Below are 15,082 nucleotides of genomic sequence, written 5' to 3'. Positions count from 1 at the left end.
CATCAAAAAGCAATGCTTTGTTTCAGCCACCAAAAAGTACGTCTAGTACATGCATTGTCACATCATTAGTGGAGGATAGAAATGAGACTTCACAGCTTAAAATAATTTAAAATATTAAACATGACAAATATTTTGGGACAACCCAAAAAGAAAAGTATAACACTTTTAATGGGACGGAGGGAGTACTAGTCTTTCAGCCCTGACGCCATGCGTCAGATAGCCTGGATTGGTTTTTTTGCTGCAGTGGTATATTTCTTGTTAGTGTTGTGTGTATCTATGTGTGTGTGTGTGTTTTTTTTGACATGATTAATAGGTGATTGGTTTGGTTGTACAGTGTGAAGTATGACTGGGTATCGTTTTTTTTTTTTGGAGGGGGGTTTTAGCTATCACTTCTTCGTACAAGCGTACGATGCGTGTGAAGGTAATATGAATTTACCTAACCCAATGATATAATGTGCAAATGTATTAAGAAAAATATCATTTAAGTATATTATATAATGTGCACCGAAATTTGCTTAAACTTGTGATATAATGTAAACTTTCTACACCAAAATTTAGCCTAGGAGAATGACAGATTTGCATGTTTATGTTTAAAACTAGACCATAAATATCACATAGCAATAAAATGAGAACAGTTTATAACAGCTATAGTGAGCTTTTGTTTCAAAAATGCTCATTTTGCTCAGATAGGGAAAGTGATAGCTTGGTTAAAAATGTAAGTGGATATGCTCTAGGCATATATGATGATAAGAAATGGAACAATCCTTGGTGATCTAACACTTTTGTATAGCCTTTTAGTAGCCTTTGCTCAACAAATGTAAAGCTTTAAATCATTAATACAATTCCTACCGTTTCTGAATATATATATATATATATAACAGCTATAGTGGGCTAGCATATACTATATTAATCTTGTACACAAAACTGAAACAAAAGTACATAGCAATTATAATAATACAGCCAACCAATTCAGTTAGGTTCAAAATAAACGCTAATGACTCCTGAGAATTTTTCTCAATCCATCCAGCGTAATTACACGAGCCTTTGGTGACGTTGAGTATGTAATCCAACGTAACTTTTGCATTCTCTCTGTATTCACAAACAAAAACATAAAATATCATCGACCAAAAAAAAATTATCAGGAAGCATAAGTATACATCTTATAACAAGATTGGCTGTGAATCAATCAGTGGACCACAGAACAAGATGGAGGAAGTTAAGAATATAGCAACTACTTAATGTCTCATAGTACAAGAATGTAGCAAACATGGACGGGGGGTGTCAAAGCAATTTCTTACGAGGGACGTGTAGACTACTCTGGCATTCACTACAGACGAAAAAAGCTTTGAAAGAGCAAAGCATGCACATTATCCTGTAGAATTGAAAGAGCTGTGAGATGAACAGACATTCAAGCTGAATGTAGTACCTTGTCAAACTAAGGCTGAAACTTGCCTCTGCAGAAATTAGATAGTGTCCAGGTGGCATTTCACAACAATGATAGTTTGCATGCTCATTTAGCTGAACCAGCAAGGGACCTAGAGCTCCATGACCAAGAACAAGATCACGGCATTTTGGGGAATCACCAACCACATTTGACGGAGCCCATATAGCCTAATGTAGTTAAAAGAAAATTAAGGAATAAGAGATAAATAACAATAAAATTCAATTATATCATGCAGCATTCAAAATCCAGAAAGCAATGCAAGGCATTGAACATGATTCCAAACTCTAGAAGAGGAAATTTCTTTATCATTCGTCAAAGATGTACCTGTTCACGGAATCATCACTGGGAGAACTAAGAAGCTGTGCGAATATGGGAACAGCATCATTGTCTATTACAACCTTAGTGTGCTTAGATGTCCCAGAAGCAATGTTTGTGAGAGCCCAAGCTGCCTCAAACTACAAATTTGCAAAAGATGGAAAAAGATATTTATACGTAACACCAAACAAATATAATCTTCATTTTGTAACGCAGAATGGGGAAGAATGAGCTTGAAGCCGAAGTTAAGGAAATCCCCCCTAATAAGATAATGAACAAAACGACGGACAACATCAGCTTGAATCACTTCCTGAATTAGCGGACTTTGTCGAGGTATAAGGATTAACAGCAATATTGGAACATAGGAATCAAAGATACAACAAAAAATGATGATAGCAATAGTCTAAAGAAGCAGTGAAAACCTATGGAAAGCAATTTCCTAAATTGAGGGGTTGCCTCAAGTTGTAGATCAGCCATCATCATCTGTCAAACACCAGAAATTATTGCTTGTAGATTTTCTAGCTGCAACCAAAACCCATAACCATTCCAAGCATTAGAGTTTCATGCTCAACATAATTTCCAATTCAAAATCAAAATGTGCAAAGTAACAAAAACTAAATTAAACGCATAGAAGCCAAAACTAAAAAAAAAAGAGGAAAATCTTCACACTCGTAATCAAAATATGCAATTAAAAGCTTTGAATACAACAAATTTGAACAAAAGAACTGTGACAACTAATTGCTGAAGTCAAACAAGCCCATCAAGTTTCAAAGTTTCCATCAAATTTTATTCATTTTAAAATTCAAACTATTGTCCGATGGTTCAATTATTTAAGCTTTCCGTACTCTCCTATTGCAACTATTTCTCTTGTATACTTTCAAGGAAAGAGCTGAAGTGTAAACCCTCGCTCTATTCAAACACAAGGAAACTTAAAACTAAATTGTGAAAATCCAGCCCATAAACAACACAATCGCAAATTTAAATTCGATCACAACCCTAGTTAAAGCCATTTGCAACAGCTTTAAAGGAACAAAATAGAAATTCTAATTTATTTAGACCTTTTTTTTCGAGAGAAGAAGTATAAGATTGAACAACAAATGCATTCTGCAAGCCTTCGCAGAGCTTCTTCCGCAAGCTTTCTTCACTGCGGTTCTTTCGAATCTTGAACATGTTGTCTCCTCCACTCCAGCGGCACTCTTCGGCATCCAACGCCACTTCAGAAAAATTAGTTCTCAAATTACATCCCCAGTATTTTTTTCTGGGTTGGGAAAATTAAATTTGAAAGTTATGGAAGATTCGTGAGAGCTCTGCAAAATGCATTTAAAAAAAGTGAGAATTAGAGTAGAGAATCTTATTTTTAACTTTTACCCTCTGATTTTTAGGACTGGCTCAATATGCCTATTTATCTTTGAACTCCAATCGAAGCCTTGTGGTTTCCAATGTCCCATGCAACTGTAAATCTCCCTCTAATGCCGATGGAAGGAGCTCTCCTCCTTCATCGCCCTCTTCTCCACTTTCTGTAATGACATATTTAGTCAACCCCAACTCAAGAAAAAATCCAACCATTCACATGAAATTGAAAACCCATGCAATGATAATACCCTGAACACTTAAAAGTCAAAAAATAATAAGAAAAAGAGGAAAAACAATTAAAAAAATGGAATTACGGAGATGGGATTAATTGGAAAAGTGTTTACCTTTTTGTTGTGCGTGCAGGAAAAATTGAGAGGGATTCTTCTGTAGATTTCTAGATAAGATTATGGAGGAAGACGCGTTGAAGGGAACAATTAAATAGGAAGATGATGAGTGAAAAAAACTGGTAGAGAAGGCCAAGAGAAGAACGAGAAAGGGCAATGGAGATTGTAGAGCTTTCAAGCAGTGGTGGTTCTATTGTTCCTCAAATCACGCCTGGTAAAGAAGGCCAAAAAAAGAAACAGAGGATACAAGACCGAGAAAATTGCTGACCGAGAATGAGAGGAACTTTTGAAGACATTTCTGAAGCTACCAAAGAAAACTAAGAAGAAGAATAGAAGCTAAGAAGAAGAAGAAAGCTAAGAGAAAAGAAAGGATATTGCTGATCGCCCAACCGCCCACTAACCAATATGAACTGCTGACTGTCAAAATCGAGAGCCACGCGGATAGAACGCCCCGCAAAGTTACAATCCAAGAAAGCCACGCGGACAGAATCAAATTCCAGCAGAGCCACTGCATCCATCAGCAAAAGACCAAAACGCCCCTCAAAGCCACAACAATCACGGGATAACCGGTCCATTTTTCACTGTTCACAAGCCATTCACGCTTTATATATGTACTAGGAGGGGTTCACCGCGCATCTCATGGTGCCCAGAAAATGCCCAGATTTACAAGTGAAAATATCATAAATCATATGTATTGCGTCTGAGTTAGTTGGTAAAAAAATGATTAAGCTTTGAAGTAAGCAATGTTGCAAGAAAAAACGTGAGTAAATAAAAGTTTGCATTCAACATGTTGTTGAGAAAAAGATCGAATAGGAAAAATCGAGGCGAGTAAAACTGAAGTTCATCAGGATGGTTTTGTTTCATGTAGAGACGTGGCAAAGTGTTGGGAGAAGTAAATGTGAGATCTAAAAAGATTAAACAATGAGCAAAGGTTATTTATTTTTTCTATTTTCCTGTGGAAGGTTGATAATTTTTGCTGTTTTTAAATTTACAATAAGAATTGACTCCGATGCTGTCCAATAGTTTGCATTTTTTTTATTCTATGGAAATGTCTCGCAATTGAAATTTATTGTTTCTTCACAGCGAATGGAAATGTCTTCTAAATGAAGTCATTGTCGGGAAAATGAATTAACCAGTCGATGTATGGAAAGGTGGAAATCTGTTTGTGGAGTTGAGTTTCATGGCAGAGTCAATAAAATTAATTGGTTAGTATGTGAAGAAAATTAGCGGCAAAGGCTGATGTTAGGTATTTGAAATGTAGTTGCCGCATGCATAAATTCATTGTAATGCAGTTATATTTAGTAGGAATGTATAGTGCGCTCGAAGGGGAAAAAAATTTCGACCATGTCTGATAAAAAGCTTCAAGAGAAAAGCGGATTTTGTTTACAGAGAAAACCATGCTGCCTAATCTAGGTACAAGCAGGACAATTAGAAAAAATTGTGAAGATGCAAGACCACGGAAAGATCCTCTCGACTCCACGATCATCAAATATTAAAACTGTGAAGGTAGTTGCTGATTCTGGAACAAACACAAGGATCTCATTGTGCTGCAACCGATGCTGGAGAACGAAGTTTCTCCAATTTTTTTTTAGCTTTTTCCCTTTTACACCAATCTCTGTAAGATTTTCTCCGGTCCTAATGAGAAGCGTTGGAGTTCTTTGTTCATTAACAAAGTGATCGACGAATCTTGGGATTTTCTAATAGAAATGGATGAAAGTTAAATTCGAGTACATAATGTATAGACTTTGTTTATAGCAACGCAGTAAGAGGAGGAGAAAGAAATAGGGTAAGGATTGATTACCAATGTGTTTGGAGTTGCTGCATGAAAGGTTTGGTAGAAGGAAACCGAGTCAGTGAGGTTTTGGGCTAAATTGGGCTTTATTGATGAAGCAACCGACTGCTGAAGTATCACAGAATTTGCACCATGAGAAGGTATTTAGCAGATAATAAATTAGGAAGAAATTTGGTACAAGCAACTGCATGATATAAAGTGAGGCATAAACTGATCTTGGGGATGGTCAGCACCAGAGAGTGATAAATTTGGCAATGGAACTATCCAAGATAGGTAAATTTGTTTTTGCAGCTCGGAAAAATGGATGACATCGAAGACGAGTTGCCGATATGGCGTAGAAGCAGCATATCATGTCTGGTTGTGATATTTTCATGGTAATATTCATCCCAACCTTCTTCAAATGAACGATCGCCGACGACAACAGGCCATTTATGAATTCCATGTCTGAGAATGATTGTATTGTGGCGGTGCTGATTAAGTAGTTGCTTGAATTCAGCTGGCAGAATCTATGTATTTAGAGATAAGAATAGGAAATGTTAAATGAACATATGTAAATGTGTTGCATATCGTTAACAGGCATTGTCCAGCACATGAATGAATGATTATACCTCGCCTCTGTGATTGTATTTAAGCAGAAAACAACAGGCCATTGAGCTGCTGTCTGTTAATCCATGGGTAGATAATCCTTCTGCCATTGATCTAATTAGAGAACTTAATCAGAAAAAAATCGGGAAAGATGTAACTATACGCAGGCAAAGAAAAGTAGCAAGCGGTAGGGATAACTCGGGGGAAAGGAGTGGAAAAGTTAACTTGTTGCAGTGAATTGCTTGGGATGTATACTCTATTTAAGTAGCAGGTATATATAAAGAATGGATGGCTAACAGTTTTTTTTTACAATCCCAAGGCTTTTATATTTAGTCTGGCTCCCATTTTTCACAAGCAAGCGGCTTAATGATCTGCCATATTTGTCTTTCTTAAACTTTTTTAAGGTTGACCAAAGGGAAAAGTTGTCTAGGCTTAAATTTATTGAAGGCTAAGCAACTACATATTTTACGGATAATAGATGCCCGAGCCTGAGCTGGTGAGAAGAGTAAGTTCAGGTCATAAAGCAGGTACGATATTTAATAAGAGAGTTATGTCTAGGGGAAGACTTGAATAGGTTCTGAGGAATGCATTCTGAAAAATTGATGCATAAGAAATATCACATCCACCAAGAGGGCAATTAATAAACTGAACATAGCAGAGGTTGAATTTAAAGGCCACTGCAACAAGTACATATCAGTTGTAAAGCACCAATCTAGATACATAGTAGTTGCTGATTGTAGCTTAGTAGCAAAGACAAGAGCCGGTAGAACAAAAAGAAGTTTAAGGGGTATCCATGGACAAAAACACATCTTTCGTTAGCACCTAAATAAGCCTTGTAAGTTTGCACAAAAAACTTTGGGAAAAATAGAGGACAGCAGGTTAGGCTTAGCATCTAAAGATCAGGTGGATGCAAAAGGCCACAGCAACAACCTAGTTCAGTTTTTGCTTCTTGCTAGAGCTGCACTCTGCATTTTCATCCTCATCTGGTTCAATGTTTTGTGGTTCATCAAACCAATTAGAAAGTCGAACACAAATCTTGAACGAGCACTATTTTCTCCTGCGATCATAAATTTGTGACATGTCATGATATGCATAAATTTAGCAGACAAATGTAGAAAAGAAATCAGGTATTTGGTCCTTTACCTGGTGTTCCCAACTGTATGGTGTCAGATTCTTTGGTAGGAAAAGGAGAGCCATCTTTTGGTTGCATTGCAAACTGGCCAGAATCAGTAGCGTCATCAATTTCAGAGTAGTATATAATCGTGTAATGCTGTCTTGCATCGGCCAGCTGTGTTTGCACAGGTTTGATGTGTAGCAGAAAGGTTTTTTATTTGAGCTCATTGTGGACAAACTCTAGTGGCAGCTCAACATTTTGTCAAGAAAACAAAGAACAAGAGTAAAATTGTATAATATCTTTAGTATTAAGACTTACGAGGTAAGAACCTCATTAAAATGCTGCATTACTTCCAGCGCATTAAATGCCAATAGCTTCTTTGCCAATTCGCCAAACAATGAAGCTGGTATCACACCAGTGCTATCAATTAAATCAACATCAAAGCGGCATCTGAAAAGGGGCACACAGTATGCAGGGAGGCATTTATTGACTCGATCAGTATTAGATAACAGTGAATAGAAAGCAATATAGGAAACGTATATTATTTAGTACCTAGGAACTGTAGGATGCTTCTCTTTGCATGAGTTACACGTAAACACAACTTCATTGCCTGCTGCTGTAGCTCGGCAACAGTTTTTACAGCTCATGTACCAATATTTTTGGAAGATGTGTTCGAAAGAGACCTGCGCCTTCACCCATATAGTCTAAAAGACCAGCAAGCATGAGTCTAAAAAAATTGTTCATACATGAGGAAAAGTACGAAAGGAGGTAAACATTTGCTAGTTACAGACCTTTTGTGACGAAGTTATGTTACAAATCCAAGTTATTTTCTGGTCTGATTTCAATGACAGCTGTGGATTATATTTAATATAGGCATTTTTTTCAACAATCTCTTTAATCGGGTCAGTGTTCCTCAAGGCCCTGGGCCATAGGAGACATTAAAAATGTTAGAACTGGAAGGCAGGACAGCATTGCGATCTAAACTATGTACAGAATGATGACTGTAAATATATTGTACCAGTTCTTGAGTTCTCTTGCTTCTTGTATAGGCGGATCAATAAGAATCGCTGAATCAAACCAAGCACCAAGTGCGACTCCTATATATTGAAAAAAAATGGAGAAAGATTTACAGGCGGTGCAGGCGACTATATGAGGATAAACGTAAATAATGGAAAAAATAAATGTTGGGAGCAAACCATTATAGTTATTCACTTTGACTCTGCGAGCAATGATCACAGGATAGCTGTGAAGCTTAGATAGCATGTCCTCTCCCTCATTAGCTAGAAAGCTATCCCATAGAGACAATAGGACCGTCTGTGATCTGTAGTTGAGATTAAAACTAAGAGTCACAGACTGGGAAAATGGTTGTAGAGAAAGAGTAGGAGGTGTAGCGTGAAGTTTTGGCTAAGCTGAAGTTTAAAGGCCTTACTCTTCATTAAGCAGAACAAACTTTTGAACATCCGATTGCCTTGAGTTTTTAGTAACTGTTTTCCTCTCAAGTGCACTAATCACGACTCCCAACACGTCTATGAATAACATAGCGAAGTTGATTATAAAAAAGTTGGCTGAGATGTAAACATATTAAGAGTAAAGCATTGAAGGACTCACCCACTGATTTGGTTTTGTCATCCATATACTGAACTAAATCAGTAAACTTTGAATAGCAGAATTTCACAGGCATGACTTCATCATCATCAGGAATTTTGTCAATGACAGTCCTGCTACTGATCACCCATTGAACTGTAAGGTCAGATGTCTGGAACTTTGATGGTATAGGTCTGACTTCAGCATTGGAGATTCTATACTTTTTATAAATCTGCAAGATCTGGCTCATTCTAGGAATGTCATCATTGAAGATGATTCCTTCGACTCTCGATCCCTATTTAAAGCGGCGAAAGAAACACAGGATTAAGAAAGCAAATGAACAGCCTACTTAAACTATTACTTTTAAAACAGAGCATCAGTTCTGACTAACTTCTGAATCATAGAAAACAAACTTTTGCTTTCTTGTTGGTGTTCCCATTGAGCTTGTAATCTGCTGCCTTTCTTGAACAGTGATGTCGCAGCTCCAATTTCTCATATGAGGCACAATATCTCGCATTGGCAGCAAGTTAGCCATCCTATAAACACATAAGTTGCTGCGTAAGTGAAAGGAATAAAATATCCAAGAACACAGCATCTAGGAATTAAAAAGCTGAATAACACCTTGTTGTAGCATAATTCCAGTAGAAAATGATCTATTCCTGCGTTAATCTAAAAATTTCATGAAAGACAACATTCCGAGTCTTGCAATCTACTTTTGTGCCTTCAAATGTTCCAGGAACAAGAAGAATTCTGACTTTAGCGGCAGTCCTAGCTCTGGACAGAGCAACATACAACTGTCCATGAGAAAAAACTGGTTCTCGTAGATAAATTCCGACGTAGTCAAGGGTTTGACCCTGCGATTTATTGATGGTCAAGGCGAAGCAAAGGCGGACAGGAAACTATGTTCGTATGAATGGAATCCCATTTTTGTCGTTGTCAGGCGACCGAAAAGGTATTCTTGGAATAAAAACTGTTTTTCCTCGGTGATGGCCAAAAACAATCTCGGCAGAAATTGTGTGCTGTCCAAGATCTCTGCATATCAACCTTGTTCCATTGCACAGACCTTCAGTTGGGTTTAAATTTCTTAGAAGCATTAGTGGACAGTTTTTCTTCAACAGCAACTTATGAGGAGGGAGACCTTTAGGATTTTGCGAATTGAGGAAGTCCTCATAATCACTTTGGTGCCGCTGATCAACAGTCTTGTCTGAGCTAATATAAGTCTGAAGGTTTCCAGGAAACCTCTTAATCATCATTTCATTGAGCTCGTCGACAGAGCTATTTTTAGGAGCAAGGATGCACATATTTATCAGGTTATAAGGATCGTGGGTATAGAGGTTCAGATCTGGAAAAACACTTTCTATTAACCTGTATATAAGAAGATTCATTAATAATGGTAGTAGAAGGAATAACTATAAAAATGGTTGAATTTGATTACATGTGGCTAGCTAACCTGTTCAAAGACACCTCTTTATCTACATAAGGAATAACTATATCTGGGGATAAAGTTATCTCTCCCTGATCGTCGACAGGTTCTCTCCCCTCTCCCACCCTTAAAAGGAATTGAGAAAAGCCTGGATCAAACATAGCTCGCATGTTTTCTGTGAGCCTGATTTTGTGTAGTTGAGACCACAGGAGAGAAACGGGGAAGGTCGATTCTATGAGAACTTCCTTAGTTGCTTGCTCAATGATTGGCAGAGTTTGCCGGAAATCGCCGCCGAAAACAATTACCTTTCCTCCAAAAGGCAAATCTGAATCCATTAAATCTTTTAGCAATTCATCAAATGCTTCAATTGTTTCCCGCTTATACATGGAAGCTTCATCCCACAAAATAAGCGTAGATTCAGAAAGGAGTTTTGAAGCTGAGCTTTGTTTACTAAGTTGACAAGTCTTAGTTTTCGAGAAATCAAGCGGTATCTTGAATCTCGAGTGAGCTGTCCTTCCTCCAGGAAGGATTGATGCTGCAATTCCAAATGTTGCCACTGCAATTGCAACATGGTTCTGTGAGCGCAAGGTGGCGAGGAGTGACCGATACAAAAAAGTTTTACCGGTCCCGCCGGGGCCATCAACGAAAAAAGCTTGTCCTTGTAAGGAAAAACATGCTTTCAGGATCAGATCATAGGCATGTTTTTGCTCAGGGTTCAACTTGTGAGACAACAACAGATCCTCAGGGTCTACGGTTAAGCTTTTTTCACTCTCAATCTCTTTTGTTAGCTTTTCAGCGTAACTGGAGGTAAATTCATCGGAGACAAAGTGAAATTCAGCAAGGCTTTTGCCCATTTATTCGAGCGAACTGTTTATATCCTGCAGGACCTTTCTTTTAATTTCAAGAGAAAAAAGTCCATGGAACTGCTACCGGTGATGGTAGTCGGCAGAAAGGTCAAGTTCAAAGTTCTCCCAAAGCAACCTAGGATTCGTTGTAGAACAGTACACAAGGAGAGTAGCAAACAATAGACGCAATGAGGACGGCATTTGAAACGCCACTGCTTGCTGAAGCGTGTCCTCTATGTACGCATCAGACTGCAGAAGGCCGAGAGCTAAAGCGGACTCTCTAAACGAAGCTAATCTCTGACAGACAAAAGGGCTTCAAAAGACGTTGGTCCAGCAATGTGAGTTAAAAGCAACCTCAAATAATACCTCTCTCCTTCTTTCGGACTAACAGTCACCATCCGGCCAATGACTTTTCTACGCTTTCGTTCAGTCCACTCTTTATATTTAGGAGACCAGACAAAATGTTCAGGGAAATCTCTATAGAAGCATTTCAGGGTCTGTGCTCTTTGATTTATTCTATTCATGTGGAAAAACTGAGTTAACATTGTTTTAGAAAAATCAACTTTGCTCAGTAATTGCAACAGGTCAGAATTCTTGTCGAAGGAAACAAATTGCTGGTCTGGAAGGTGAACTTGAAGAGTGTAAACTGCTGGAGTCATTTCATTGAGTTTGAATTCATAAATGCACCAAAAAGCTTCTGGAGGTGAAACCCATCTACCTTTCTGAAAGTCTCTTATTGCATCAACATCATTGACTGATTCACAAGAAATAATCTTAAAGCTCACCAGATCATGTTCTTTGAAAACATACTTATACAAGTACTTCACGAGCTTAAGAGCTGAACAGATTTCCACATTGATGTGGCAATCAAATAAAGCAAGTAGGTAAGGGTTACAAGGCACAACCCACCTATTGTCAAGAGTAAATCTGCGAACTCTGATACTCTTGCTGTCATCCCTTCTTCTGTAATATGGATAAGTATCCTCACCATGGGTCGTTTGGGCACAAAAGTTCTTTGGATAGCGATTTTTGCAGGTTCCATCTCTCATGCAAGGGCAAGATTTATCCATGGTCTTTGGATCATATGTTTGATAACAAGAGAATACAAGTGAGGATAGCGATCTTTGTCGGGCAGCTCAGCACAAACTACTTTGTCATATGACTCCGGGTTAAGTAGCTTATGACCAGGTTTTAAGATCAATAATAAATGGGCATGAGGAAATCCCCGCTTCTGAAACTCAATCACATAAACACACGCTACAACTTCGCCAAAGATTTTCTTCGCCAAAGATTTGCTTATTCAGGATCTCTGCTTTAAGCATTTCAAACTTGGCTCTAAAAACTCTAGCTAGAAGGTCTGCCAATCTTGAGGTTTTTCATGGTATTTCAAGTTCTCTTGAATCTCCTTCCACGCTGGATTACATGTCATTGTAATGAAAATGTCCGGCTTCCCGTACTTTTGGACCAACGCCATCGCATCAAGGTAGCGACGACGCATATCCCTCGACCCACCTATAAAGGAACCTGGCAAGATAACCTTACGACCAACCTTAGAACCAGCAGTTTGGCCAATAGAAACACTATCAAGAACTTCTTGAAGAATTTCGGAGCGTATTTTGTTCTGCCGATGTCTATGGAAATCAAGCCTAGATGTTTCTATCTTCACATAACCATCAACCGAAAATTGCTGTAGCAATCTAAGGGTGTGTAATAACATTGACTCATCATCGTCCCTTATTTGAAACCTATAACAGTAGTACTCCCTAACTGATACAGTATCACCCTCTGTTTTGCCTCGATCAGCAGCTAAAAAGATGGGATTAGATGATATAATGCAATGGTTGGATTAAGTAGCTTATAACAAGGGATAAATGTACTTGCCTCTCTATTCTAAATCAATTAACTCTGATGAGGAGTTAACTGAAGCTGGATCAAGGGTAATATCGCCCTCACAGGAGTCCCCTCCTCTTTTCCTTTTGTGAAGTCTTTTAATTCCATGGTGCCAGCCACACTCATCACGGGGGAAAAGGAGAGAGTACTGTAAAGGGTCATAACAGTCATAATAATGCTGGATTCTATGGCTACCAGCTGAGCGAGGATAGACCTGAATATGAGCGCGTCTATTGGATGACTGATCTTCACTTTCAGTCCATATAGCTCCTACTTGCGAGGCAGAGGGAAGATTATACACGCGTTGGTCAAGTGAAGGATAACAATTAAGGACAATGTTCAGGTTGTCAATGTTCGAAACATCCCTAAGGCTTTTAAAGAAGCGAGTATAAGGATTATCAGAAAGAACGTGCATAAGCAATCTTAAAGTGTTTTCGTGCAGTTTATCAGAGTTACCAAGCCTTTTTGCTAATTCTTCATCAGTGTCAAAGAAATATAATTGGATGCCAGATGGTTTATCGCCCAAGTGAACAAGGCCATCAAGGAAGTGATAGACCTGGCCTTGAACACGGAAGGTATAAACACCTTTTGTGTTCTTTGTAAGCTCAGAGTCATACTTCGCAGCAAAGGTTGTAAAGCCAAGGTTGTTGTTATAAGTACGTACATTGTTTCTGAAATGAGCACTCTCTTCATCGTTGCCAATGAACAAACGTTTCAGATCATAAGGCATTGGAGGAGCGACGATAGAGATTTCTCCTCCCGAGCAGCAAAAGGTAGGAGGCTCCAAATGGAACCTCTTCGCTCCACAATGCTGACAATCAGGAGCATCTGGTAGCGCCAGAGATGCGAAAGAAATATTGGCAAGACGAGATAGATATGAAGCTGAAGGTGCTCGTTCTATCGTTGCAGTTTTATTTTGCATACGAGTGTCTCTATTAGCATTGGATGGATATATAGGTAAATCAGAATATAAGGTAGCCAATGGCTAAGGGAGATTAGAAACTGACGCCAACCTGATTTCTGGTTGGCTACAGTTTCAGAAGTATTGCGTTTCTTGGTACGAGGTCGACTAAAAGATGGAGCAGCAGAAGGATTTACTTCGCTGCCTCCCATCTCCAAATGACCAGCTGCTGGTTCACACCTGACGACATCCTTTCCAGGAATGCCTGCGGATTGCAGGACTGAGTAAGCTATAAAGAATAGTCCAAAGTCCCTTAAAGGGACACGGTGGAGAAAGGGCAAAGGTTCTCAGAAACAAGCTATAAAGATGAGTATCTATTATTTATAGCCTGGTCGAAGAAGCTCAGCAATGATTCAAAGACAATGAATATCCCAAGGTAAGGCAGTACCTGTGTAAGGAGGGGGTAAAACAGAATCCGAAAGCATAGCAGGGAAAGAATTACTTTTACAAGCAAGATGTCTCTGAACCGGTTGTTCAGAGTTGATAAGAGTTGAATTTAAGGAAAATAAGTCCAGCATAATTTCAGAATGTTCATTGTTCATCAAGTGTTCATTTTCAGGGGAAATGGGTAGTATGTTCCTAGGGCCTCCTTCACTTGATCCAGCACTGACTTGGTAATCAGTAGAATGAATGGGGATTTTTTTTGGGTCTGCACCATTAGACGACCTCTGATATTTTACTGGCGCAAGGCTATTACGGAATGGAAGCTCTGCAGTTATGAACAGAGGCAGATGTGTTTTGAGAGGTACAAGGGAAGTAATGTCAGCCAATAGAGATGAATAAGGTTAAACGGCGCCTTAGAGGGGGAGCTAAATGGCCCTAGGGATCGGGTGATGAGAAATGTTGATATACCTGTAGTAGGAGGCGTCTTATGGATAGGAATTGTTCTGTTAAAGGAGGAAGAAGAAGAACAACCAAAGGGACCAGGTAGTTGTTCAGACATGAATTCTAATCCTTCACCAACCGCAAGGGCATTATCAGCGGGTAACACAACATCTGTGTTTCCCAACGATTGAGAGTGAACAGGCGTTTGATCTACACCATGGCACGGCATACAACGGGCATTTGGAAACGACACACCAGATTCCACATAGCCTAAAGGAACCTTGCGAACACGAACAGGTAAAGTTTTTTCAGCTCTCTTTGCTGCTCTCGCTTCTCTCCGAGAGCACAGGAGTTTGGCTTTCTTTGTAGGCGACATTTCTGCATATTTTTTGCGCCGCATAGCATTTCTATCCATCTGATTACTACATACCTTAGTAGTTGAAAGAAAAGCTAACACACACCCCTAATGCACTACTATAGTACTGCGAAAATAAGCACAAAGGAGGACTAAGCTCAAGTAAACAGTCTAGCATAAAGGAATGGCACAACAAAGGCACATGCTAAATGGCTGTCATCCAAGGGGGGGGGGAAAACAGAAGAAAGAAAA

The 15,082-nt window shown here is 38.9% G+C and overlaps 4 protein-coding genes across 6 annotated transcripts; all 4 read right to left on the bottom strand.

The window, feature by feature from the left end:
• Positions 1–754: 754 nt before the first annotated feature.
• LOC113694122 (uncharacterized) lies at positions 755–3,780 on the bottom strand. Of its 3 annotated transcripts, none has more exons than XR_011816075.1 (4): positions 3,457–3,780; positions 2,182–3,276; positions 1,769–1,899; positions 755–1,089 (listed from the first exon to the last, which is right to left on the bottom strand). XR_011816075.1 is itself a non-coding variant. In XM_072053354.1 (3 exons), exons 1-3 carry the CDS (start codon positions 2,962–2,964, stop codon positions 882–884), a joined length of 486 nt encoding a protein of 161 aa, XP_071909455.1. In that variant the 5' UTR covers positions 2,965–3,036; the 3' UTR covers positions 755–881. The 3 variants fall into 3 exon arrangements, 1 of the variants encoding a protein (XP_071909455.1); XR_011816074.1 differs by having other exon boundaries at positions 1,769–2,019; positions 2,818–3,276; positions 3,457–3,778; XM_072053354.1 differs by lacking the exon at positions 3,457–3,780 and having other exon boundaries at positions 2,818–3,036.
• Positions 3,781–6,768: 2,988 nt separating this feature from the next.
• Positions 6,769–9,066, bottom strand: LOC140008705 (replication protein A 70 kDa DNA-binding subunit D-like). The gene is made up of 10 exons (XM_072053558.1): positions 8,923–9,066; positions 8,556–8,826; positions 8,377–8,473; positions 8,144–8,268; positions 7,966–8,044; positions 7,739–7,868; positions 7,500–7,651; positions 7,277–7,397; positions 6,977–7,121; positions 6,769–6,890 (listed from the first exon to the last, which is right to left on the bottom strand). The coding sequence occupies exons 1-10, from the start codon at positions 9,064–9,066 to the stop codon at positions 6,769–6,771; spliced, it is 1,386 nt and encodes a 461-aa protein (XP_071909659.1).
• A 118-nt stretch (positions 9,067–9,184) lies between these two features.
• On the bottom strand, positions 9,185–10,808 carry LOC140008704 (uncharacterized). The gene is made up of 3 exons (XM_072053557.1): positions 9,982–10,808; positions 9,503–9,896; positions 9,185–9,385 (listed from the first exon to the last, which is right to left on the bottom strand). The coding sequence occupies exons 1-3, from the start codon at positions 10,806–10,808 to the stop codon at positions 9,185–9,187; spliced, it is 1,422 nt and encodes a 473-aa protein (XP_071909658.1).
• A 72-nt stretch (positions 10,809–10,880) lies between these two features.
• On the bottom strand, positions 10,881–11,869 carry LOC140008703 (uncharacterized). The gene is made up of 2 exons (XM_072053556.1): positions 11,189–11,869; positions 10,881–11,096 (listed from the first exon to the last, which is right to left on the bottom strand). Exons 1-2 carry the CDS (start codon positions 11,867–11,869, stop codon positions 10,881–10,883), a joined length of 897 nt encoding a protein of 298 aa, XP_071909657.1.
• Positions 11,870–15,082: the final 3,213 nt, after the last annotated feature.

The sequence above is a fragment of the Coffea arabica genome, chromosome 6c, assembly GCF_036785885.1.
Source record: "Coffea arabica cultivar ET-39 chromosome 6c, Coffea Arabica ET-39 HiFi, whole genome shotgun sequence".
NCBI lineage: Eukaryota > Viridiplantae > Streptophyta > Magnoliopsida > Gentianales > Rubiaceae > Coffea > Coffea arabica.
The sequence above is the reverse complement of the archived record's forward strand: the minus strand, read 5'-3'. Positions and strand labels throughout refer to the sequence as shown.

Excerpts from the sequence above, each read along its gene's own strand:
- LOC113694122 (XM_072053354.1), bottom strand. The coding sequence starts at position 2,964 with ATGCCGAAGAGTGCCGCTGGAGTGGAGGAGACAACATGTTCAAGATTC. Across the intron at positions 1,900-2,817 it reads TTCTTCTCTCGAAAAAAAAG|TTTGAGGCAGCTTGGGCTCT; the intron begins GTCTAAATAAAT and ends GCAAATTTGTAG. Across the intron at positions 1,090-1,768 it reads AGTGATGATTCCGTGAACAG|AGAGAATGCAAAAGTTACGT; the intron begins GTACATCTTTGA and ends TTGTGAATACAG.
- LOC140008705 (XM_072053558.1), bottom strand. The coding sequence starts at position 9,066 with ATGGCTAACTTGCTGCCAATGCGAGATATTGTGCCTCATATGAGAAAT. Across the intron at positions 8,827-8,922 it reads TTGTTTTCTATGATTCAGAA|GGATCGAGAGTCGAAGGAAT; the intron begins GTTAGTCAGAAC and ends CGCTTTAAATAG. Across the intron at positions 7,122-7,276 it reads TAATGCAGCATTTTAATGAG|CTGGCCGATGCAAGACAGCA; the intron begins GTTCTTACCTCG and ends GTGCAAACACAG.
- LOC140008704 (XM_072053557.1), bottom strand. The coding sequence starts at position 10,808 with ATGGGCAAAAGCCTTGCTGAATTTCACTTTGTCTCCGATGAATTTACC. Across the intron at positions 9,897-9,981 it reads AAAGAGGTGTCTTTGAACAG|GTTAATAGAAAGTGTTTTTC; the intron begins GTTAGCTAGCCA and ends TCTTATATACAG. Across the intron at positions 9,386-9,502 it reads GCCATCACCGAGGAAAAACA|GGTCAAACCCTTGACTACGT; the intron begins GTTTTTATTCCA and ends AATAAATCGCAG.
- LOC140008703 (XM_072053556.1), bottom strand. The coding sequence starts at position 11,869 with ATGGATAAATCTTGCCCTTGCATGAGAGATGGAACCTGCAAAAATCGC. Across the intron at positions 11,097-11,188 it reads TCATTGGCCGGATGGTGACT|AGATTAGCTTCGTTTAGAGA; the intron begins GTTAGTCCGAAA and ends TTTGTCTGTCAG.